General features: G+C 40.5%; 1 protein-coding gene and 1 long non-coding RNA gene across 2 annotated transcripts; both read left to right on the top strand.

The window, feature by feature from the left end:
* The first annotated feature begins 278 nt into the window (after nt 1-278).
* On the top strand, nt 279-26,008 carry LOC116678086 (uncharacterized). Its single transcript, XR_004329159.1, has 2 exons — nt 279-413; nt 25,792-26,008. It is a non-coding gene; the product is annotated as an uncharacterized LOC116678086 (long non-coding RNA).
* Nucleotides 14,362-25,507, top strand: LOC116678084 (interferon-induced very large GTPase 1-like). Its single transcript, XM_032508166.1, is given in 5 exon segments — nt 14,362-14,411; nt 17,393-17,693; nt 17,984-18,241; nt 20,682-23,606; nt 23,609-25,507. Coding segments are annotated over 5 exon segments (5,250 nt in total). The 5' UTR covers nt 14,362-14,402; the 3' UTR covers nt 25,366-25,507.
* Nucleotides 26,009-26,117: the final 109 nt, after the last annotated feature.

The raw sequence follows: 26,117 nt of genomic DNA, 5'->3' as shown, positions 1-26,117 counted from the left end.
CTGATGTTAATGTGATGTTGACAGAGTAACCTGGTGGGGGGGCATTAATAAATATGATATAAAGCTGTTAAACATGCTGTCTCCTCCTCTGGTTGATCCGTTGGTTCAGAGGATGTTACAGAACTGGACTCAGACCCAAAGACTCTGCTGGGTCCAACTTTCACCCTTCAGCCATCAAATCTAATCTCATGGATATTATCATCAATATATGTGATTATATATTTGATTATATATTATATATGTGATTATATATTATATACCCTGGTGTCTTCATGCCTAATGACCCTGGTCAGGTGGGAACATGTTGATCATTTCTGTTGTACTTTTATTTTGTTATTTTAAGTGATTTAATGTATTTACAGATATATATTGGGACTGGAGGGCAGTGTAAGTGTGGACTGGTAGCTGGAGAGGTACCATTCCACACTATATTCACAGTGTGTATATATATATATAGATATATAGATATATAGAGAGAGAGAGAGAGCAGTCATCCTGGTGTAAACTAGCTTACTGCTTGCAGGCTCTGCATCTTCATCCATTTCAATGCATGTCTATATGTTTCTCTTTGTGTCCTTTCATATATATATATATATATATATATATATATATATATATATATATATTCACATATATAAAAAATAGAGCATGCACTTGAAGTTAAAGTTGTGAATGTGTTGATGTGTTGAAACATTGAATGTGAGTCAGTCTCATAAAGTTCAGGTCTACACAATAAAACTTGTGATGTTTAGTATTTGATATCAAACATTGTTGGATATATAATATATGATATATATATCCCTCTGAGCCCTGAGGCCATTTTTACAGTTTATTGTCCATCTGGATTTATTTTATAAAAAAGCTTTTTTTTAGGACAAACTGGGTTATTAGAATATTTGGGTTGCAGTGAGGTCACTTGCATGTTAAAAATGGTTGTAGGGCCTTAAAGACAAATAAATAAATAAAACGGAACAAGAATCTTCCAGATATGTATTGATATCACAGACAGACAAGTAATGAATAAGCCATTTTACTCTCTAAAATACTTCTCATATGTCTTGGGAGTCACACTGTGAAGAAATAATCATAATTAATTATACAGATGACAAAATACAGACATTATTTCAAAGAAAGTCCAGACGCTTTTGCTCTCATGACATTTACTTATGCCAATCATAACATAATAATGTCATATTTATTGATATTACACCCACAGCAATGCTACACAAGCAAATGCGTGTCAAATGTGTGCGCCTCTTGGCCTTCCATACACCCCATTGGCCTTTTTGTCCCCTTTGGCTTTCCATACAAGATGGGTGACGTTATCTCCCACATATAATACATTTATTTATAATTTGCTTTCCATCAAAGTGCTTTACAGCAAGAATACACTTTAAATACAGTAACAGTACAAACATTAAACAGTACAACATTTTTTAAATCGAGACAGTAAAAAGTAAATAACACTATACAAATACATCAAAGATAAATTAGCATTTAGGACTCAAACGCAGCGGTGAATAAGTCTTAAGCTTTGATTTAAAGACCCCAGTTGAACATGTCAGTCTGATATCTACTGGAAGACTGGTCCATAATGTTGGAGCGTGAAACGAGAAGGCTCGCTCCCCAACCGTTTTCTTTCTGACCTTTGGTCCAGTCAGCAGTCCTGACCCGTGGGAGCGCAGCACCCGAGAAGGCACATAAGAGGTTAACAGATCAGACAGATAAACTGGTGCAAGGCCATTCAATATTTTGTAAGTTAAAAGTAAGACCTTAAAATCTGCTCTAACCTGGACCGGGACCCAGTGAAGTGAGGCCAACACAGGAGTTATGTGTCTGTATTTAGATGATCCAGTAAGAATACGTGCTGCAGCATTCTGGACCATCTGTAGACCTCGCAGACTTTTCTTAGGCAGCCCCGAGACCAGGACGTTACAATAATCTAGTCTAGATGTAACAAAGGCATGAATAAGGGCCTCGGCATCTTTAAGGGACAATACTGATCTGATATTAGCAATTCTTCGACGATGAAAGAAGGCGACCTGTCACCTCCTTAATATGCAAGTCAAATGAAAGTGACCAATCAAAAACTATCCCAAGATTCTTCACTCTGTCCTTGCACTTAATGATCAAATCGTCAATGGACAGAGTGAAATTGTCATAAAAATGACTTAATCTAGGTGGTCCTATAGCTATCATCTCAGCTTTGGCTGAATTGAGTAGCAGGAAGTTTGCTGATAACCAGCTTCTCACAGCAGCCAAGCACGTCGACAGCTCAACCAATCGGATGAATTTCCTGCAATAACTGGCATATATATTTGTACATCATCAGCATAGCAATGAAAATCAATACCAAAAGAACGAATGATGTGACCCAGTGGAGCTAAATATAATGAAAACAACAGGAGACCAAGGACTAAACCCTGTGGAACCCCATGCTGAAAGGTAGGATCTCAACCACTCAAGCACCTGGCCAGAGATGCCGAAGTAATTCTCGATTCTATCCAATAAAAAGCAGTGGTCCACAGTATCAAAAGCTGCACTAAGATCCAATAACAAAAGGCCAGATGTTAAATCTGAGTCAGCACCAGGTCATTTACCACCTTTGTGAGGGCTGTTTCAGGAGAATGTTTTGCTCGAAAGGCAAACTGTAGCGACTCAAAAAGATTATTATATGACAAATATTTTAAAAGCTGATTCAAGATGACTTTTTTAAAGACTTTTGATAGGAAGGCCAAATTAAAGTCAGGTCTATAATTTTCCAATGAATTAATTAATTAACTTGACACAGACAAACCATAACTTCGAACTAAATCTAATGTATGACCATGCTGATGTGTAGGTTCAGACACAAGTTGTATAAAACTAAAAGACTCAGTAACGTTTAAAAAGTCTAACTAATGGCTTATTGTCACAGCAAATATGGATATTAAAATTGCCAACAATTAAAATCCTCTCATAATGAAAAACAAATCTAGATAGCCCACTCAGAGATAAAGTTGTCATTATACTTAGGTGGACGATATATTACAGCAATCAAAACCACAGAAGGTTTAAATATAGTAAAAATCTGTGATTCAAAGCTAGAATAAGAATCACAGTTGACAATCTGTCTGCACTTAAAATTGTCCTAAAAAAGTGAGACAATCCCCCCCCCCCCCCTTCCAGAAAGTCTCGGCGTGTTGAGAAAACTGGTGTTAAGAGGACAAAGATCAATCAAGGGCGATACATCACCCTCGCGCATCCACGTCTCAGATATAAACATAAAATCTAGAGCGTGGGAATTAAAGAAGTCACGAAGAACAAATGTCTTATTAGACAATGACCGAACGTTCAGAAAAGACATCTGGACTTTTATTTCTCCGTCAACCGGCGACAAATTACAGTCCAGTATATGCAGGTTATTCACACACACCCCGCCTCCTCTGCACCGCCTCCTGTCAATCCAAAAGGGCTGAAACTGCTGATCGGACCTCGGACACCCCGGACAAACAGGTTGAATACACCGACACCGAAGCACCAAATCCAGTTATTGTAGCCAGCCGGCAAACCAACAATCGGGTCCATAACAGTCCCTCTCAACAAAGTCCTCAACTTCACACACTTGCCAGAACGTGTACCGCAAGCACGCCGACGTCTCCTGCGAGGTCTCGCCTGAAGCAGGAAAGTTGACTCCCGGCGGAGAAGCTCCTCTGGCACCGCAGTCAGGAAGAGTGGAGAACCAGCACCGCGTCCACCCTCGACGCTGGAATACCTCCCAAAAGAATCCCAGGTATCGAACAGTGCCTGGCGCTCATAAACCAGTGATGAGTCAGCGCCACCAACAAGTAGGGACGCCACCAGGAGCAAAACAAACGGCACGAACGACGATGGGGCAAAAACCTGAGACTGTGAAACGGCATGCCATATGGGCATACTGGGACCTTTGTTTCCCTAAACAAGAGAGAGGAGAGACGGAGCTGCAAGCTAGCCGTAGAAATGAGCCAAAACGCGATGAATCATGGACATAAAGTAAATCAATCTTGGATGTAACAGTTTGGATTTAAAGCCCAACGACTCCGAAAGAGACTGGAAGTTCCAGGCTCAATAGAAAATCACTTGTAGAGGCTAGAAAGACCCGGAAGAGACCTCCGTAACCACTAACTCGTCAGGTTTTAGACGCAACTTTTGGTGAGTCAATAGCTGTTATGGTTAAAAAATGATTAAACTATGAATCAGAGGTGCTGTTTTTACTCAGAAGGATAAATACATATAAAATATTTGGAGGACGTAGAGACAGAAACTCACCACCTTTTGGTAATGTTTCCTTCAATGTTTCAGTAGATGATGTCAGCAAATGAGAAAACGTTATTTTAAATATAGAAAAGTTTGATGTAAAACAGTTATTCTCTAATTGAGAAAGACAATTTTAACATTTAAATTTGATGAATGTGGCATACATTTTATATAAGATATTCGTCTCTATCTTTTTAGTATTTTATTGGTTGTTTTGCTAATTTTTTTAAAATTGTTAAAAGGAAAACAAATCACTGAATTCATTAATTATCAGTTTTAAGTTGAGGGGGGGGGGGGGTAAATCAGCAGTGATGTGTCCTTATGACCAGCAGGTGGTGAAAGAAGGTAACTGAAGCTGAAACACCCCCTGCACCTGTAAATTATATATTTACACAGGCTGCGTCTGGAATGAGTCATTATTCACGTTTTAGGGCACTGTTACCTGGTCAACCATTTTTACTTCAAATTCAAATTTGTAGAACATTTCAGGCCACTTCTGATATTCTAGTAAATATCAGTGCTCAGTACAATATAAAAACTATACCACAATGCATTCTGAACTTAATTTACCTAGCAACCAACTAATAACACATTACTCATTGTGTAAGTAAGGGTCAAACAGCTGAATGTGTTGGTTGGCTCTTGCTGAATAGTTTTGGAAGAACAAGTTAACATGAAACTATTATAGGAGAACCATGAATGGATTATATTAGAGGTGACCCAGCTTCCACTGCTGCACTACGGTAGATACAGCAGTGGAGGTTTCATTGGTACGACAGCACTGAGGTAACTGTTGGTACAGAGAAAATGACCTGTGCAATGTCCAATCACTACATCATGTCTTCTACATGAAACTCTCTTATATAGAGGGTAGGGAGGAGGGAATGAGGGAATGAGGGAAAGACTCCGGCCACAGCCATAGGTTTATAGTGGTGTGAAAAAGTGTTTGCCCCCTTCCTCATTTCCTGTTCCTGTTTGTCACACTTAAGTGTTTCGGAACATCAAACCAATTTAAACAATAGTCAAGGACAACACAAGTAAACACAAAATGCAATTTGTAAATGAAGATGTTTATTATTAAAGCTGAAAAAAAATCCAAACCATCATGGCCCTGTGTGAAAAAGTGATTGCCCCCCTTGTTAAAACATACTATAACTGTGGTTGTCCACACCTGAGTTCAATTTCTCTAGCCACACCCAGGCCTGATTATTGCCACACCTGTTCACAATCAAGGCATCACTTAAATAGGAGCTGCTTGACACAGTAAGGTCCACCAGAAGATCCTTAAAAGCTACACATCATGCCGAGACCCAAAGAAATTCAGGAACAATTGAGAAAGAAAGTAATTGAGATCTATCAGTCTGGAAAGGGTTATAAAGCCATTTCCAAAGCTTTGGGAATCCAGCGAACCACAGTGAGAGCCATTATCCACAAATGGCGAAGACATGGAACAGTGGTGAACCTTCCCAGGAGTGGCCGGCCGCCCAAAATTACCCCAAGAGCGCAGCGACGACTCATCCAAGAGGTCACAAAAGACCGCACAACAACGTCCAAAGAACTGCAGGCCTCACTTGCCTCAGTTAAGGTCAGCGTTCATGCCTCCACCATCAGGAAAAGACTGGGCAAAAATGGCCTGCATGGCAGAGTTCCAAGGAGAAAACCACTGCTGAGCAAAAAGAACATCAAAGCTCGTCTCAATTTCTCCACAACACATCTTGATGATCCCCAAGACTTTTGGGACAACATTCTGTGGACCGATGAGACAAAAGTGGAACTCTTTGGAAGGTGTGTGTCCAAGTATATCTGGCGTAGAAGGAACACTGCATTTCATAAAAAGAACATTATACCAACAGTAAAATATGGTGGTGGTAGTGTGATGGTCTGGGGCTGTTTTGCTGCTTCAGGACCTGGAAGACTTGCCGTGATAAAAGGAACTATGAATTCTGCTGTCTACCAAGAGATCCTGAAGGAGAATGTCCGACCATCTGTTTGTGTACTCAAGCTGAAACGAACTTGGGTTATGTAACAGCTTCACAGGAGCTTGAGGATGGAGCACCACATGAGTTCTCTGGAAGAAAGAAAAACCATTCAGTGATCTTAAACTAATGTCAGCTGTACTGCTGTTATTAGATAAGTATGATTAAAGTTTTTAAACATTTAAAAGAAGAAACATTTAAAATCAGCCACAGGGAGTGTGTGAAGTTCGGCCAGGTCAGGTGGCATGGCTGTGTGCTAAGCTAGCTCAGTAGCATGCCTGTGTTATGCGATGAATTTAATCAATGTGTTGTCTTCACTGTCGGACCCTCTCTTGTCCGTTTACTTCATAATCTATTAACAAATGTTGTCTTTATCTCAATTTCATTTTTGTCATGAGATTATAATTCATGTTAAAAATCCACTATGGAAAAAATATGAGTGTCATATCCAGAATACTTTCTGAAATGAGTCAGGACTACATGTTTATCACAGGAAATAAGGAAAGTGCGTTAATTTTCAGGTAGAAAAAATTTACTTGAATCATGTTTCTCCTTGTTAAAATTTAAAATGGGTCAAATTGACCCGAATACCATCCAAGGGTTAACAAGTAATTGTTTCATTTAGTCTTTTCCAAAGGGCTGGGACCCAAACTGGTTTGTGGACCCAGTTCTAATGGGTCGCCACTAGGCAGAGTGAATGCATAACAATGTGTTGTGGGTCTGCAGTATTTCCAGTTGCTTGTGTATTTCCCCTAGTCCCTTGTGTTACTGTCTCTCCTCTGTCTGAGTGTGTTGGTCAAGGGCGTGGCCAGTCTTCACCTGTGCACTGCTCATGAATAGCAGCTGCACCTCATCAACTCAACTCTCCAGCAGCCTATATATGCTCCTGCGTTTTCACTTCACCATCATTTAATTGTTACGTCAACTGAAGTGGTAAGCTGGCTGTTGGTTCCAGTTTCTAACTCTGTTTATGTCTGGTTGTTGGTTGTTTCTTTGCTAATGAGGCCATGTTCTCTGCTGCCTGCTCACTGTGTCTCTAGACATATGAATATGTTCAGTCTGTCATCCTTTCAGCATTATTGGATTCTGGTTCTACAACTGAAACAGCATATGGTCAAACAGCCCTTGGCTACATGCGATGCTAATCTTGTGGCAACACCTCAGTCCTGTTACTCATATGAACAAGCTTCCACTTATAAAACGGTATAAAGAATAAATAAAATGCCCTGAGGTTGACCATACCACATTTAAAGTGCCCCTATTCTGTTAGTTTAGGATCATAATTGTATTTTGAGGTTGTACCAGAATAGGTTCATGTGTAATTGTCAAAGGTGGATTACACTGTGATATGTTTGCATGTGTTTGCTGTGTTTTCTGTTTGGGTTTATTGTGGCATGTCTTGAGTTTGTTGTATTGCATGTTTGGTTTTGTGGTGGCTTTATTTCCTTGTTTTTAGGTGGGTTTTCTTTATGGAGACTGGAGACCCTCCCCCCTGTTTGTTGTTGTCGCTCGGACTTAACAAGCTCAGAATTACATAAGTGGACACACCTGGGCTTGATGAGGGCAGGTGTGTGAGAACAAGGCGGTGAAAAGGGGAGAGGCTCAGAGAAGCCAGAGGGAGAGAAGCCACAGAGAAGCCACGGGGAAGCAACGGGCGAGGGCAAGAGGAACTGGCGGAAGAGGAGGAGAGCAGAGCAGAATCGAAGCAAGAGAAGTGAAGCCAAAGAGACACGGAGGATAGCGGTAGCTGAGACGAGTGGACGGACGGGAGAAGCGTCTACGATAGACACTCCGAGAAGGACTGAAACGCGAGAAAGCAGATCAGTAAAGGAACGTCTGCCGGCTAACCTCGGAGAGTTGTGGCGTGAAGTACTGCTTGTGATCTGTGTTCTGAGAGCTCTCTCTCTCTCTCTGTTCCCTCCCAGTCCAGCTACGGAGCAACGAAGACGCTACGCCGACCAGACGAAGAAGGACCCCGGCTTCCGGGAGTGAAACGTGGCTGCCGTTTGCATCATTGCTGCCTTGGACTGAAACGAACATTGAACCATAAACGATAAGGACATGACTCTTAGTATAGTATATGAATTTTAACCCTTCCTTACTGTCTCTTTTATATTTGTTGTTTGTTAGTCTTAACCTTGTTTTAGTCTAGAATAAAGAATTACATTTAGACCAAGCTGTGTTGTGTGTCCTATTTTGTCAGTGGGAAGATTTTAACTGCTGGTAGACCGCCTATTAGTTTAAAAAAAAGAACACTCCCCTCCTCGCGGCGGGTTTGAGACATAATTTTCAGAAAACACCATATGTTTTGTTGTACTACACATTGCTGCAGCTCCTCTTTTCACCCTGTGTGTTGAGCTCTCTGTTTTAGGTACAGAGTCACTTCTGTTCCATCTATGTTGGGAGTCACATGCTCAGTAACTACAGCTAGTCAGTGCAGACTATGAGGGCGGTCCACGCTTGCAGCTAAGCGAGCAAACGTTAAAATGTTTTGGCCGATGACATAGACGCTGATTTTCACCAGCTCACCCAGAAAATGAAGAAAGGATGAATTCAGAAACCTGTATCTTACTCAAAACAGCATAGATATTTTATTTAAAGTTTGTGTGGAAGCACCAGAGACACAAACGGAAACACCCCAAATCCCAGATCCTGATCTTATTATAATGTGTGCACTTTAATTGTGTTACTGGAACCCTTTCACTGGATTATGGCCAAATATGGATCTTTATTAACGCGTCTTAACGTTTATGGTGTGATTGCCCTTTGTTTCTGCATCTAGAGAGATATCTCAGCAGACTGTAGGTCAAACGCTGATTGTTACTCTTACATTTGAGTTGAATTTAAGTGCCGGGGCATTCCACCACTGTCCCCAAGACCGCCGTGCCGCGATTGGATTTCATGGTGAATTGTTAAATTGTTAGAATATAATTTAAAGTCTGTTTCAAAAATAAAAACTCTTAGCCGCTTCAAAGATTCTTTTTTTGCATGAATGTCAAACTAGGTCACACTAGCAAATGATTAAGAGGGAATGTGATTTCTGGCACCTACTTAGCATACCTTGTTGAATAGACTCATGGTTTTATTTCATTTGAATACTAGTTTATTAGGAGTACCTTTTAATATTTGAGGTAAAGCAGGAAGTGTGCATTTAGTCTCCATGGTAGTGAGTAAATCTACTGAAATGTTGACCATAACAGTGTAAGATCAGATGGCAGAGGTTAACTCATGTACAGTGGTGTGAAAAAGTGTTTGCCCCCTTCCTCATTTCCTGTTCCTTTGCATGTTTGTCACACTTAAGTGTTTTGGAACATCAAACCAATTTAAACAATAGTCAAGGACAACACAAGTAAACACAAAATGCAATTTGTAAATGAAGGTGTTTATTATTAAAGGTGAAAAAAAATCCAAACCATCATGGCCCTGTGTGAAAAAGTGATTGCCCCCTAAACCTACTAACTGGTTGGGCCCCCCTTAGCAGCAACAACTGCAACCAAGCGTTTGCGATAACGTGCAATGAGGCTTTTACAGCGTCCTGGAGGAAGTTTGGCCCACTCATCTTTGCAGAATTGTCCTAATTCAGTTACATTAGAAGGTTTTCGAGCATGAACTGCCTTTTTAAGGTCATACCACAACATCTCAAAAGGATTCAGGTCAGGACTTTGGCTAGGCCACTCCAAAGTCTTCATTTTGTTTTTCTTCAGCCATTCGGTGGTGGACTTGCTGGTGTGTTTAGGATCATTGTCCTGCTGCAGAACCCAAGTTCGTTTCAGCTTGAGTACACGAACAGATGGTCGGACATTCTCCTTCAGGATCTCTTGGTAGACAGCAGAATTCATAGTTCCTTTTATCACGGCAAGTCTTCCAGGTCCTGAAGCAGCAAAACAGCCCCAGACCATCACACTACCACCACCATATTTTACTGTTGGTATAATGTTCTTTTTATGAAATGCAGTGTTCCTTCTACGCCAGATATACTTGGACACACACCTTCCAAAGAGTTCCACTTTTGTCTCATCGGTCCACAGAATGTTGTCCCAAAAGTCTTGGGGATCATCAAGATGTGTTGTGGAGAAATGAGACGAGCTTTGATGTTGTTTTTGCTCAGCAGTGGTTTTCTCCTTGGAACTCTGCCATGCAGGCCATTTTTGCCCAGTCTTTTCCTGATGGTGGAGGCATGAACGCTGACCTTAACTGAGGCAAGTGAGGCCTGCAGTTCTTTGGACATTGTTGTGGGGTCTTTTGTGACCTCTTGGATGAGTCGTCGCTGCGCTCTTGGGGTAATTTTGGGCGGCCGGCCACTCCTGGGAAGGTTCACCATGTTCCATGTCTTCTCCATTTGTGGATAATGGCTCTCACTGTGGTTCGCTGGATTCCCAAAGCTTTGGAAATGGCTTTATAACCCTTTCCAGACTGATAGATCTCAATTACTTTCTTTCTCAATTGTTCCTGAATTTCTTTGGGTCTCGGCATGATGTGTAGCTTTTAAGGATCTTCTGGTGGACCTTACTGTGTCAAGCAGCTCCTATTTAAGTGATGCCTTGATTGTGAACAGGTGTGGCAATAATCAGCCTGGGTGTGGCTAGAGAAATTGAACTACAGTATGTTTAACAAGGGGGGCAATCACTTTTTCACACAGGGCCATGATGGTTTGGATTTTTTTCACCTTTAATAATAAACACCTTCATTTACAAATTGCATTTTGTGTTTACTTGTGTTGTCCTTGACTATTGTTTAAATTGGTTTGATGTTCCGAAACACTTAAGTGTGACAAACATGCAAAGGAACAGGAAATGAGGAAGGGGGCAAACACTTTTTCACACCACTGTATATATATATATATATATATATATATATATATATATATATGTGCTGCAGCTGACTGGCAGGAAGAAAGGTGCTGTGGTCAGGAAGGAAGCTTCCCATTGAAATACATCAATTAAAATACGTGCTGACCTACACGGAAAAACCAGATAAACCTGTCTGTGTCCACTAATCAATAGATTATATTGTGGGACCATAACAGACCCTGCCAGGAGACTGGAAAAGAGAACTCCTCCCTCACGTCCCCCCCGGTTAGACTGATGATTTAAAGAGCCTCCTCCCCTCTCTGCAGATATATAAACTGTCCTCTGTCTCTGTCTCTGTCTCCGCATCCTCAGCATCACAGACCAACAGCACCGGTAAGAACACTTTAGAACTGGAATTACTTTAATTTATATGTTTTACATAACTATACTGTATTGATTCTGCTTATTCTGTGTAGCAACAATCATGTGAAGATAAAATGCAGCGGATGCTATCCTATATTAATGATTGGTGTAATAAGTGGAGACTGTTTATCTATAGAAAGAAAACCAAAACAATTCCAAAATAACTACAAATGCATCTATGAGTCTGAAAGCTGAACTTATCAGACTCATAAATATCTATGTTTCTATGGTGATGAACATATGAGTTCCAGAGAAGGTTCTAGCTGATCCAGCACGTAGAGCTTTGGGAGGAGTCGTTGGTAAAAGCAGAAATCTGAAGGATATGAGTTTTCTAACTGATTCTAACCGGTTTAAAGCCTCTGTGTGCCCTATACATGATTATACTGTAGGGTTAGATGAATTAGAAATATATCTAATGGTAAATTAGATCTAAATAGTGCCATAAGATATTTTCTGGGTGCACAGACATGGAGTCTGAGACATGGAGTGGGAATCATGTTTCGGCTCGATGGAAGATATGTATGACCCGGTTATGTTTTACTAGTTATAGACACAGATAGGAGGACCAGGAACATCTCTCTCTGGGATAAACACATTCTTATTCCTTGGTCTGAAGATATATGCAAACTGTTTTGTAAGTATGGGTTTTTGTAATGGGATGCAGAAGGAGGACCCAGACGCAGTGTGGCAGGACGACAGTTCACAATGGTTTATTAACTAAAAAACAGAGCAAAAACGTCCCGAAAAACACAAGAAAAACACAGGGACACAGGGGGGACAAAAAGCCGTAGCCCGAGGGCTGGGAAACTCACGGGGAAAAACACAACTGCAGAAGGAAGGGAGCACAGAGCGGGAACACTGGCAGGTAAGCAGCAAACTCCCAGGGAAACGGCAGGCTGGCAAAACCAACGAGGAGACTTACAGGAGCAGGCCAACGGACAACGAGTAGACAGGCGAGCAAACAAGAAGGATTGAACAAGAAGCAGAGGAAACACAGGGGTTAAATACATGAGGTAACGGGGAACAAGTGACACATCAGGTGAATCACATTAGGGCGGGGCAGGACAATCACACAGACAAAGTGAAGCTAGACAAGACAGGACAAGACTAGACAGGAAGCTGACTACCAAAATAAAGCAGAACAAACAGACACAGGAGAACAAGACAGGGACACAGGACCCCGGAGAAAACCAAGAACACACACAAGGAGGCTAGGAGGGAAAAATAACCCCAAAAAACCCCAAACCATAACAGTTTTTTAATACATATTTTTTTATTTAAATTAATTTTAATTAAATTAAAATTAAAAAGATTATTAAACAATCCACACTTACAAAACAGTTTGCATTTATCTTCAGATATAATAATGAAAAGCTGAATATTGTTTTTATTTAAAGAATCTCTGTTTGCTGGAGACAGAACCGTGGGCTGATGATAGATGGGCTCAGCCAAAATTGTGTATTTATTGTAATGATTAAATCAGAATATGGCACAGGGACTCATGTTGTGAATAATTAGTCAAAGATCTGTATGAGCTCATGGAGATGTGGTGTTAACCTCTGACTGAAACAGGACGAGATGCTGATGGAGAGGAGGGAACTCTCCCCTGTGTTTGAATCATATAAAATATGAGTTACATGTTTTGTTTTGTGAGATAAAAGCAGAGATTAATTTCGGTAAATATGGATGACGCTCAAAGACTGAGATGGCTGTTGTGAATCATAAATGAGTTAATTATCTAGAGAACGTCTGGGAGACGAAGAGGGGAGGAAGAAAGCTCTCAGTCAGCAGGATCTGTAGACGAGGGGGTGTGGGTGTGTGTGTGTTTGTGTTTGTGTGTGTGGTTGTGTTTGAGTGTGTGTCTGTGTGTGTGTATATATACTGTGTGTGTGTCTGTGTGTGTATATAAAAACTGGTGTGTGTTTGTGTCGGTGTGTGGTGTATATATAGATACTCGTGTGTGTGTGGGTCGTGTGTGTGGGTGTGTGGTGTGTGTGTGTGTGTAGATATTACTGTGTGTGTGTGTGTGGTTGTGTGTGTGTGTGTGTTTGTGTCTGTGTGTGTGTATATACTGTGTGTGTGTGTGTGTGTGTTTGTGTGTGGTGTGTGTGTGTTTGTGTATATATACTGTGTCTGTGTCTGTGTGTGGGTGTGTGTCGTGTGTGTGTGTGTGTGTCTGTGTATGTGTGGGTGTGTGTGTGTGTGGTCCGTGTGTCTGTGTGTGTGTGTGTGTGTGGTGGTGTGTTGTCTGTGTGTCTGTGTGTGTGTGTGTGTAATTTGTATTCATGATTTTGCTAAATAAGCTTATGGTGTCTTGTAATGTGGGAGTGGCCAAAATGTTTAACATGACACAGAAATATTATTAAACTAAAAAAACTTACCTATATGGATTCAATAATTCTAAAATCTTATTTCCATGCGCTGATTAAAACATGACATAAATAATCTTTAAACAAGTTTTTAATAACTCTGAAATCATTTTAAGTAGTTTGTAACTAAATCTGTAAATCTGTTGAGGGAATAAATTTAGTTGCAGTAGCTCATATACCAGAGAGTTGTTGGTGCGACGCCGCTGGGGTTCATGAGCAGTGCACGTGAAGAGAGGCCACGCCCCCTGACCTACATGGAGATAATAAAAAGGGAAAACACACAAGGGACCGTGTGTGTTAATACTGCAACTTCATAACAATGACAGGCTGCAGCAACACTACTCCCCCCCCCCCCCCCCCCCCATTCATGTCTTTATTTTTCTGGAGGAACACCTCCTAAAGTATGACACACGACCTGCATGGTTCTGATCCAATTAGGAACTCAGTACATCTTCATGAGGAAGACATCTCAGTCCTTTTCATGTTTAAACTCATTTAAGACAAATGTTTTTTTGTTTTCCAGACAGACTTGCCTAAGAAACACGGTTCTTGTGTGCGATGAACAGTTCATGTTTTTGGTAAGTGGAACTTATGTTACAAGTTAAATTACTTTATGTTCTTTTCTTTCTTTTTTATTATCCTATTTCTCTAATTATATTGCAGCTTTGTGTGTGTATGTATTTGAGCATTGACCTTCATAATGACTTCATTATGAGTATTTAGTAACTGATTTGTAAAGGACTCTATGGTTTGTTAAATGGGAGTATCAGACATGTAGATGGATCATATTAAAGAGCAATGGGCAGATATGTGTCATAAAGTTGTTTATGAAACAAACGCAAACACTGACTACGTTTACATGCACCCTTTCTGGTTTTTGCCCTTATTCCAAAAAAAATACAATATTCCTCTGAGCTGTTTTCATGGCTAATGAAAGTGAATATTTCAGTAATATTCCTGATTACGTGGTGGTGGACGTGTTGGTTAGCATGACGACGATGTCCACGATGAGTTAGTATGTTATCGTCTGCCCTTTCTGCCACAGTAGCATACTTAGTAGATAGGACCTGATGGACCTAGACCAGCAGTGGTCAGTCAGGATCTGGTTCTTCCTCCAGCACCTTCTGCTCAAGAGATCCACATGAGAGGTAGGGAGGGACTGGGCCTCACCATGAGAAGGTGATTCAGTGTGATAGGACTGAGTTCAGCAATGTCGGAGGCAGAGGTGGTAGTGGGTAGTACGATTACATTTACTCCCGTTACATTTACTTGAGTAAGTTTTGAAAAATTGTACTTCTAGGAGTAGTTTTTAAACACTATACGTTACTTTTACTTGAGTAGATTAGTGAAGAAGAAACTGTACTCTTACTCCGCTACATTAGGCTCCAATGAGCTCGTTACTCGTTACTACGCGTCTTGTTTTTACCCCCGCGTAGTCTCATTTTAATGTTTTATTTTGACAGAGAGAGAGAGTCTTCCGCTGAAGGCTCTACCACGTGACTGTGCTTAACCAATCACACGTCGTTGTGCAGTCACGTGACCATACTCGTTTCAGCAACCGGACAGGTTAGCTTTACAGTCGTAGCAAAGCAAAGACGTTCACTCCAAACGTCGCCAAGGCAACGCAGACCAGGAGAGAACCCCCCCCCCCCCCGGCCTCATAGTGAAAGCACGGTTACTTTTAGGAATAGTGCGAAACAGCAGCTACGTTATGCGGTGTGTTCAGGTCTAACAAAACAAACGACATGTCAGCGTTCAACAATCACACATCTAACCTGAGGAGACGTAGCGGTGGTTCTAACCTGAGGAGACGTAGCGGTGGGTTCACCTGAGGAGACGTAGCGGTGGTTCTAACCTGAGGAGACGTAGCGGTGGTTCTAACCTGAGAGACGTAGCGGTGGTTCTAACCTAGGAGACGTAGCGGTGGTTCTAACCTGAGGAGAGTTAGCGGTGGTCTAACCTGAGGAGACGTAGCGGTGGTTCTAACCTGAGGAGACGTAGCGGTGGTTCTAACCTGAGGAGACGTAGCGGTGGTTGTAGTTTCTGCTGTGGAGAGGTGGATCTTTGTCTTTAGGTCACATAAAGTATGTTTTACACATGCAGATCCATCCCCAAATTTGATGTGACAAGTCTCTAAAGTAAGCTATTTTGTAATTAATAAATTAATTTAAATTTATTTTATTGATTGGATGAACTATAATTTGCCTAAAGATGATTATTTTTTATCTTTGTCGGTCTGATTGATCCTTGTGTTACAGAATAAATCAGACGTTACTCAACAGGTACTCACTACTTGAGTAGTTTTTTTCATCAAGTACTTTTTTACTCTTACTCAAGTAATTATTTGGATGACTACTTTTACTTTTACTTGAGTCATATTATTCTGAAGTAACAGTACTTTTACTTGAGTACAATTTTTGGCTACTCTACCCACCTCTGGTCGGAGGACACATGTTTTTAACCTCATTGAGACTGAAGGACCTCTTCTGGGACTGTCAGGGACCCACTGGTGGCCCGCAGGGTGGACTTTACTGACCAAATCTCACACTCCCATGCTCCTCCAAAGTGTGGTACTGCTGCTGGTGGATTAAAATCAATCCAGTGGTGCGTAGCAAGGAGCTGAATCAGGCTGGGGTTCTCCCCCGCTAAGGCTGTGGCTAACACCCATCATCAAGGAATATTAGGCCCCACCTCTTCTTCTCCTATTTTCACCTGACAAGGGACAAGATTCAACAATCTTGTTCATTCACATTGTTTTGTCCCAGCAGCAATCCCTCTGTTGAACAAACTGTAGAATTATTTGCACAAACCGCACAAGCACTTTGGTCACGTACTGTTTCCTATGCTTTTTATCCATTTTTACTGTCTCTATTACATGTTGTAATGTTTGGTGGGTTGCATGTTATGTGGTGGTCTACAAAGCGTTAAGGATGTCCTGCCTCTTAGACTTTGAACCTAGTTTACCCACGGGTACCAATAAAGTGACCTGAACCTGAACCTGAACCTGAATGGGTAGCATCCGTCTGGTCCAGCAGGAATGTAGCAGTGAGGCAGGCTTATCAGTGGCAGGGTGGAGAGTTCGGATATCTATGGGTTTGGAGCTGTCAGGAGCTCCTCAGGATGGAACACGTTATTCCAGTAGCTTGGCTTGTAGGTGTAGGAGGAAGTACCCCCAGAGGGTCATAGTGACTAGATAGCACCCGATAAACATTGCTGATGCTCCCCAGGCAGTTCTACTCAGCATCTGATGCTGTGGTGGAGGCGAGACCTCGCTCCCATCATGTTTGCAGGGATGTGTCCCACCAACAGAGAAGTCTGCATCACCAATCAGAAACTTTATTACACTCCAATAATAGACGGGGTGTTTCTATGCTTTCACTGAAGAAAACTCTGAGACCTGTTCATATTATAGACTGATTTAATTCTTTGTTGGAGGATATTTAATCATATTTTAGTAAGAAGCTTCTAAAACATTTAAATTATCTATGAATACAAACTCAACTCTTCCCCCATGATAAACTCACCATGATGTACATTTTCAAGTCTTTCTGTTTTTCAGGGAAAACTTGTGTCAAAGACGGAGATAATGTCTGATAAAGAGAAGCTTTTGGAGACACTGGAAGATTTGTCAGATGAAGAATTCAAGGAGTTCAAGTTGTTCCTGCAGAGTCCTGACATCCTGGGAATACTCCCAGCCATCCCAAAGAACCAACTGGAAAACGCAGACAGGCTGGACACCGTGGATAAGATCATACAGACCTTCAGCCATCAGTCTGTAGAAGTGGTGAAGAAGGTTTTAAAGAAGATTAATAGGAATGATCTGGTGGAGAAACTATCAAGGACCAGCCCAGAACCACAAGGTAAGATACAGGCGGACTAACACATCAAACTGAGTGGTCACACATGTCAGCTACATATAATATGTGTAATGTACTATATATAAATTTACTCTGTGTTTGTATTGTTGACTGGTTCATGTAAACTTGAGATTCCACCATTTCCCAACAAAAGGAACAGCTACCTGGTAGATAGTTAGGCTTTGTCTTTTACCACACCTCTTTAACTTGGCAGTCAAGCAACACTTTTAAATAGAAACATGACGGAATATGATTTTTATATTATAAGTAATACCATTTTATTGTTCCTACAGAACCCCCTCCTGTCCAGATTACAGTCCATCGTGTGAACAGTGAGTTCCTGTCTATGCGTTGGGACACCCCCGATGGTGAAGTGGAGAGTTCCACTGTGACTTGTCACAGTGAAGGAGACATTGTGCAAGAGATGTCAACGGCCACAAACAGCCTGACTGTCAGCAACCTGAATCCAGGAGTGTGTTACTCTCTCCAGGTTTCTGCACAACTTAGGTATGGAAGAATAAGCAAGCCAGCAGTAACATCTGTCAACACAAGTAAGTTAAATAAAATCATCATGGCAATTCAAAATATTGAAGAATGAATTTTCAAAATAAAGTCACAGCTGGTTATGCAGGGCAACAGGGATAAAGACCCAAAGGCAGTTATCGTTCATTAAGATTAGCATGTTACTATTTACTAATAGTGTTTTAATTCAACTTATTATTTAGGCTGGTATTTGTGGTGCAGTTTAACTATTACATTATACTGAGATTCCCCCCCCCCACCCCCAATATTTAGTGTACCCTCGTTGATATAACTGTAGTGCACGCGTTCAAGACACCCGCCAGAATGTCTCAACACAATTCCATAGCGTGACAAAAGAAAAACCCAGTTTCAAACGGCCAAATAAACCAACCTAAGAATTTACAGGGCAGAAATCCCAAAGGGGTTATTTTAGACCTCCACCTTAATATTGATTACATTTATTATAAAGATTTTACATTATAAAAAAACACAGAACAATTATATCTGTTAAGTAGATGAGTACATAATAGTGATGAAAAAGTACTAAAATATTTTAAATAAAAACATGAAAAATAAAAACAAAATGAGTGTTTTGTGCGAGTGTGTCTGCGCACATGTGCATGTCAACGAGAAATTTATGATGCAGATAAAAGTGACAAGTTGAGTAAGAATGAAATTAAAAATGTTTTATTTTATTCACCTAGATGTATCTTATAGACAACAAAAAAACATTTGAAAAATATTGACGTCATAAATAATGGCATAAGACATGAAAGCTGTCATGAACATAAAGAGTCTCTATTATTGTTTATGCCTGTTATATAAGTTAATAAGTGTGATTTCATAAATAATGACACTTTTAATGCATTGTTTGAGATGTTTGTGTTATGACTAACCTGACATTAAGCAAGACAATATAGCCAGTCAATATCTTTGTTATGACAACTTGACATTAACCTAGACAGCAACCTGTCATGAACATGTCATCGCAGGCCTATTTATCAAATTTAGAGAAACTGTTTAGCTTTATGTGTTAACATTACATTAAATTGTCATAAATGGTTGGTTTTTACATTGGTTGCCATTAGATCAATATAATTGTGTCATAAATATTTTTCTTTGACTTCAAGTAAACTGAAACTATTGGAACATCAACAAGGTGTCATAAAGGTTGATTACAAAGTCAAATGGCATTATAACAATGCATTGAAAAATTCCCTCGACCTCAAGTAAAGTGAAACCATTTGAAGTAACACTTTATATTAACTACACACAATTCATAATTTATTGAGCATTAGTTACATGTAAATGTGCTGTATTTATATATCTTTTCTAGTCTTAACGACTACTCAAAGCGCTTTTACATCATAAAAGAAACATTCACCATCACACACATTCATACACTGTGGCCGAGGCTGCTCATCAGATACACACTCACACACACATCTACACACCTGCTCATCAGATACACACATCTACACACCTGCTCATCAGATACACACTCACACACACATCTACACACCTGCTCATCAGATAAACATTCACACACATTCACACTCCGATGCGCAGCATCAGGGGCAACTTGGAGTTCAGAGTCTTGCCAAAGGACACTTCGACATGGGACTGCAGGGCCAGGGATTGAACCCTCAACCTTCCGATCCGATACCACTGAGCCACAGCCGCCCCCACCGTTAATGGTTCGTTCATCATGAGATATTTATTGTTCATACATATTTCATAAAATACGATTTCTATATGAATAAAAGCTAACCTTGCATAAATAGGAGCTAAACATAAGTAAACACGTTGTGTTTTATCAATGTTATCTGTCCAAAACTCAAACGTCAACCATCAATCCCCCGGCACCGTATTCACTGCTGTTAAACTGGTTTTATAACTTTCAGGACATGTTTTCTTGACACATTATAATGGTCTCATAACAACCAATGTAAAAATATTATGAATAGGCCTGCTATGAGATATTTATGTTGACATTAACGCAGTTGTCATAACAAAGATTGCTGTATTGCTTAAAGTCAAGTCGTCATAACACAAACATCTCAAACAATGCAAACTTAGCATTGAAGATGTCAATTTATCAATCAGACTTAATGACAACAGACACAAACATTCATGAAGACTCCTTCATGGATATGACGTGTCATGTCTTATGCAAACTCCTTCAAATAAAGTGTTTCCCAAAATGTTTCTGGAAGAGCATTATTTGTTGACAGCAGCAGGAACAGAACTCACCAAAACTGTAATCCAAAATAAAAAGATAAATTAGAAACTAATGACATTTGAATCAACACAACGTATCACTGTGAAGGCCAGGTTGTTGTATTAGACCACATTTGTTTTAGGTGTACCTCATACACAACTGAGTATATGTTAAAATTAAGTTTGATCAATTTATGGATTATTGAAATAACCAGTGATTGGATTATTATTTAATTGTCATTTCTACAGAGACACACCTAGAAGGCGTATTGGAGGATCTGGGGTTGGAGCAGCACTACACAGAGAAGCTGTCCCTGAGCACAATACTCCAGATTGATGAGAAGACCATTACTGATGACCCTGCTAAGTGTAATTCAGATCTTCCGTGGTATTTTCTGAAGAAACTGATGATGGTTAATGTGACCGCTAGGAATGTGAAAGGTACATCAGTCTGTGAGTCCAGCTATGATGATCCGTCAGGGAATACAGAGTTAGATCTTGATAATCTGGTCAAATTTCTAAATTCAGGTGACATGCTAAACCCCCTTGACATGATCACTGCTCTCTTTCTGTGTTCTGATGGTTTTGTACGGCAGGAAATGGCCCTCAAAATGTCCATGTGTCAGTTTGCTGTGCCTCTGTTGCTTCCTAACTGTGACACAAATCAGTGCACACTCATGCTTTGGGCCATGAGAGATATTGTTAAAAAGTACAGACCTCAGTCTCTTTTACAATCCAAGGGCTTCATTGAACAAAGAATTGTTCTCTCTGAACTTCCGATGATATCTTTTGTGAGACTGGGTGAAAGCTCAATGTCCAAGTCAGAGATCCTCAATAAGCTTCTGAGCAATCCCCAGCAATACCATGATTTCTTTGTTCATCATAATATGGAGTGTGGTGACAGTCAAAGGAAAATATCCAATGGACTGGCTGAAATGACTTGGTACCTTCCATGTGGGAGTGAAAACATGGATGTTTTCAGGGAGCCAGTAGCTGTAGCTAACCTTCGTGGGGACATTGCTTTGTTTGAAACACAATTTTCTTTTTTGTGTCAGACATCTGCAGCAGTGTTTGTGTTCTTCGACACTCTGGATTCTGAATGTAAACTACTTAGCAACCAAGACCACAAGGCACAGATCTTCTTGGTGGGTAACCTTCAAAGCAAGAATTTCAATTTGAATGCTCTAAAGAAGTTAGCAACCAATTTGGGCTTAAATAACAGCAACATCCTTTTAAAGGATAAGCAAAATGATGCCGACTTTGTCAAAATCCTGCGGAAAACAGTCGGTAATGTTGTTGAGAACTCAAAGATGAAGATGAGAATGGAGCAGATGGCTGACATCGCCCGTGACCTGGGAATCCAGGTCGATGAAGACACTCCAGAGTGCCAGGATGCAAAGAAAAATGCAGATGGGATCACTGCAGAAATTCAAAATATCCTCAAATATAAAGAAGCTGAGCTACCCTTGCAAGGCCAAATATGGAAGGAACTGACTTCCTTAGAGAAGGAAGAATTCCGGCTTCGAAAAGTTGGATCTGAGGACATAGAAAAGTACAAAAGTGATCTTAAGGTACAGAAAACAGAACTTAGGAAAAAACAAAACTCTTATGACATGTCAAAAGCAATGAGATGTTTCATCAGCGCAATATCAAGCCCAGGGATGGAGAGGAGCTATTTCCTGAAATGGATGCGAATGAACCTCGATAATGTGTCCCAAGAAAAACTGTCTGGTCTCAGGGAGCAGTACAAAGAAAAATGCAAAAGTTCTGAGAACAGAGAGGAGATCAAAGACATTGACAGACAACTTTCCAACAGCTCACTGGGGACTGAACACTTCTTCCGTGAAATGGGTCAGATCTATGAAGCTTCACTTTCCCTTCCAGAAACAGACCAATCACGTCAACAGTTACAGCATCTGCCCAAACTTTGTGCAGAATTGTTACTTGATGGATTCCCTCTTGAGCTTGTAGATGGAGATGCATCCAACATACCTCTACGATGGGTGAGTGACGTTCTGTCTCAGCTCAATGACATGGTGCCCCCCGAGAGCAAGATACTGGTAGTCACAGTCCTTGGAGTTCAGAGCACAGGGAAGTCCACTCTCCTCAACACCATGTTTGGAGTGCAGTTTGCAGTCAGCAGTGGCCGATGCACTCGAGGTGCCTTTATGTTGCTCATCAGAATCAGTGAAGATCTTAGAAAAGAACTCAACTGTAACTTCATGCTGATCATTGACACTGAGGGCTTGAAGTCGCCAGAGCTTGCACAACTGGACAATAGCCATGAGCACGACAATGAGCTTGCAACACTTGTTGTGGGGCTGAGTGATATCACCATCATCAATATTGCAATGGAGAATTCAACAGAAATGAAGGACATCCTACAGATAGTTGTGCATGCCTTCCTCAGAATGAAAGAGGTTGGCAAAAGGCCCAAATGTCAGTTTGTTCACCAGAATGTGTCAGATGTTTCAGCCCATGAGAAGAACTCACGAGACAGGAAACTGCTCTTGCAACAGTTAAATGAGATGACGCAGGCAGCAGCCAAAATGGAAAAGAAAGAGGAGAACAAGAGCTTCACTGATGTGATGGAGTACAGTCCAGACACTGGGAACTGGTACATTCCTGGACTGTGGAATGGAAACCCACCAATGGCACCAGTCAATGCCGGGTACAGTGAAGCTGTATATGAGCTCAAGAAGAACATAATCCAAATTTTGGGACGTTGTGAGTCATCTGCTAATAATATCTTGGAGTTTACAGAGTGGATGAAAAGCCTGTGGAATGCAGTAAAGCATGAAAACTTCATCTTCAGCTTCAGAAACAGCCTAGTGGCGGATGCATACATGAGGCTCTGCACCGAATTCAACAAATGGGAATGGGAATTCAAAAAAGAAATGTACACATGGGTGACGAAATCTGAAACAAGAATTTCCAACTACGGTACAGTCACTGTGAAATCTGAGGCATCTGACATGGAAGAACTTCTCACAGGTTTGAGAAGTGAAGCTTGCACAATGCTGTCTACATGGGAGACAAAACTCCTTGACAATCTGACAGAGTACTTCAAGAAAACAGAGGGACATGTCTATCTAGTTGAACAATACAGAGAGGAGTTTGCAAACAGTGCAAAGAGCCTTAGACGAGAAATGGAGCGCTCTGTACTTAATCAGCTCAATCAGCATCTGACATCAGACAGGGAATGGCAGAACTTGATAGAATCAAGGAGAACCACACAAAAGAATTAGAAAAGAGAGTAAATGGACTGATTGAACAATGTCGGCAGAAAAAAGTCCAGATGACAGACGACGAGCTTGACAAAGAATTTGATAAGATGTGGAATCAAATGGTAAATGAACTATCGTTTCCTGAACAAAAGGCCACAAATGTCATCGCAAGTGTGTCCCACTACCTGAGAGAAAATCTAGCTCATAAGGGGAGTCATGTTTGTGAATTATTAAGTAAAAAAAAATTAAAAGATTGTGGACTTAAGCCTTTTACATACACAGCTACAGGATATTACGAGTCGATTAAACACACATTCAGCAAGATGTTCAACATTAAAGATCACGTGAAGGCTCTGCAAAACCTAGCTGATCGTATCATAATGGAGTGCACACAGTTTGTGACTGAAAAACTGAAAAAAAAGAACAACTACCATGACAATTACATCCAGGAGATCCTACACATGATTGATGAGAGGCTGCAAAACAATCAGGATGTTAAGATGGAGAGAGAGAACGAGTTTGAAGTTTCTCTGAAACAGCACATCTGTGGATTTGCAGCTAGAGAGTTTCAGAAGATGCACGATGAGTTCATACAAATGAACGATCCCTACAGATGTTTGAATCAAAACCAAGAAAAGTTCCGAGCTGACTTTAGAGATGTGTTCCATGACCAAGACCAGTGCCAGAAGAAGGCCGAAGAATTCACCAACCGCTGCTTGAAGCCTGCAGTCGAAGACTTTGTCAACCGTTCCTTGGGTCCTGATATCATTTGTGAAATGTCAACAAGCCAGCAGTTCAGCACACGCATGTTCTTCCAGTATTCAGTTTTACTGGATTTGCTCTCAAAGGATGACTTCAGAAACTATCAGAGATATATTTGTTCATATGAGAAGTATGTGAAGAAATGGACACTCGATCAAATAGTGGAACACTTCTCAAATCCGTCTACGTTGTTTCAGTTTGAGGATCAGCATCTCCAGTCAAGTGTCAGAAGCATAAATAACGCCATCAACAAAGCTAAAACAGAAAAGAGTGGCGACTTGAAGACGTTTGTTAGAAATGTCTGTCAGGAACTTGGTGATAAACTGGTCATTTCCCAGGATGCCTTTGGTGCTTTCATGATCCTGAACAAAGCAGACCAGGAACAGTTTGCTCACTGGCTCACAGAGTGTGTGAAGGACATGGCGAACACTCTTGGAGAAAGGTTTAAAGACACTAACATCCAAAAGAAACTAGAAAACCTTCATGTGAATCCTCAGGATGAGCTTTTCACCAAACTGATTGGATGTGGTCATCAGTGTCCGTTCTGCAAAGCACCTTGTGAGGCAGGAGGAAGGTCCCACACTGAGCACTGGACTTCCCTACATCGGCCTGAGGGTCTGGGTAGATTCAAGTGGCATAAGACAAAAAAACTAGCCACTGACGTATGCTCTTCCTCTGTGATCAGTGGCATCAAATTTAGCTGCAATGCTACAAAGGGTGAATATCACCCTTACAAGAGTTACAGAGATGTTTTCCCAGACTGGAGAATCACTCCAGATGCAAGTCTTCAGGCATCAGACTACTGGAAATATGTACTGGCAAAGTTCAACAAGCAGTTTGCTGAAGCATATGGCGCAGAGCCTGCTGATATTCCTCCAACGTGGAAGGAGATCACTCATGAGCAAGCAGAAGCAAGCATCAGAGAGTCCTTTAATATGAAGTAAGAGAATGCATGCTGGGTAATTCCTGACGGGAACGTCCTCCTCACATGGAGATTTAGATCTGAAAAGGCTGGAGATATTATTGGTACTCAATGATTTAACCACTAAGGCTTACAGCAGGAAAATAAAAGAAAATAACTGCAATTAGCTCTCACTTCTACCTACAATGTACTTATTATTATTATTATTATTATTACTAATATTATTATTATTATCATCATTATACATTATGTGCATTCAGTATGTTTCCAACATGCACATCACAGTGTTTCAAGTTTGATTAAATCTGACTTTGAATTTTTATTTGTAGAACAGATTAATGCCGTTATATTGTTATATACGAATGTATATATATACATATATATATATATGTATGTATATATATATATATATATATATATATATATATATATATATATATATGGAGAGGTAGCAGTCATCCTGGTGTAAACTATCTAACTGCTCGTGGTTCTGCATCTTCCTCCATATTAATGCATGTCTATATGTTTCTCTTTGTGTGGAAATGAAGCAAAATAACAACAATGTAAAAAAGGGACTTATTCTTATTATATTCTGTTGTTCCTCATGAAATCACTCCCTGGTTGATGTAGTTTCTCTCAAATATTAATAAATATATCTGCTTTAATGAGTTTTCTCCGAGTGTCTTCACCGGCTCATCAGCAGCTTTTTGAGTCTGTTCTGCTCAACGTCCTTCAATAAATCATCATTTGTTGTTGTTATACCATTTTATATTA

The sequence above is a fragment of the Etheostoma spectabile genome, unplaced genomic scaffold (genome assembly GCF_008692095.1).
Source record: "Etheostoma spectabile isolate EspeVRDwgs_2016 unplaced genomic scaffold, UIUC_Espe_1.0 scaffold00006419, whole genome shotgun sequence".
Classification (NCBI taxonomy): domain Eukaryota; kingdom Metazoa; phylum Chordata; class Actinopteri; order Perciformes; family Percidae; genus Etheostoma; species Etheostoma spectabile.
Note: the sequence above shows the minus strand (reverse complement) of the source record. Positions and strands in the feature narration are given on the sequence as shown.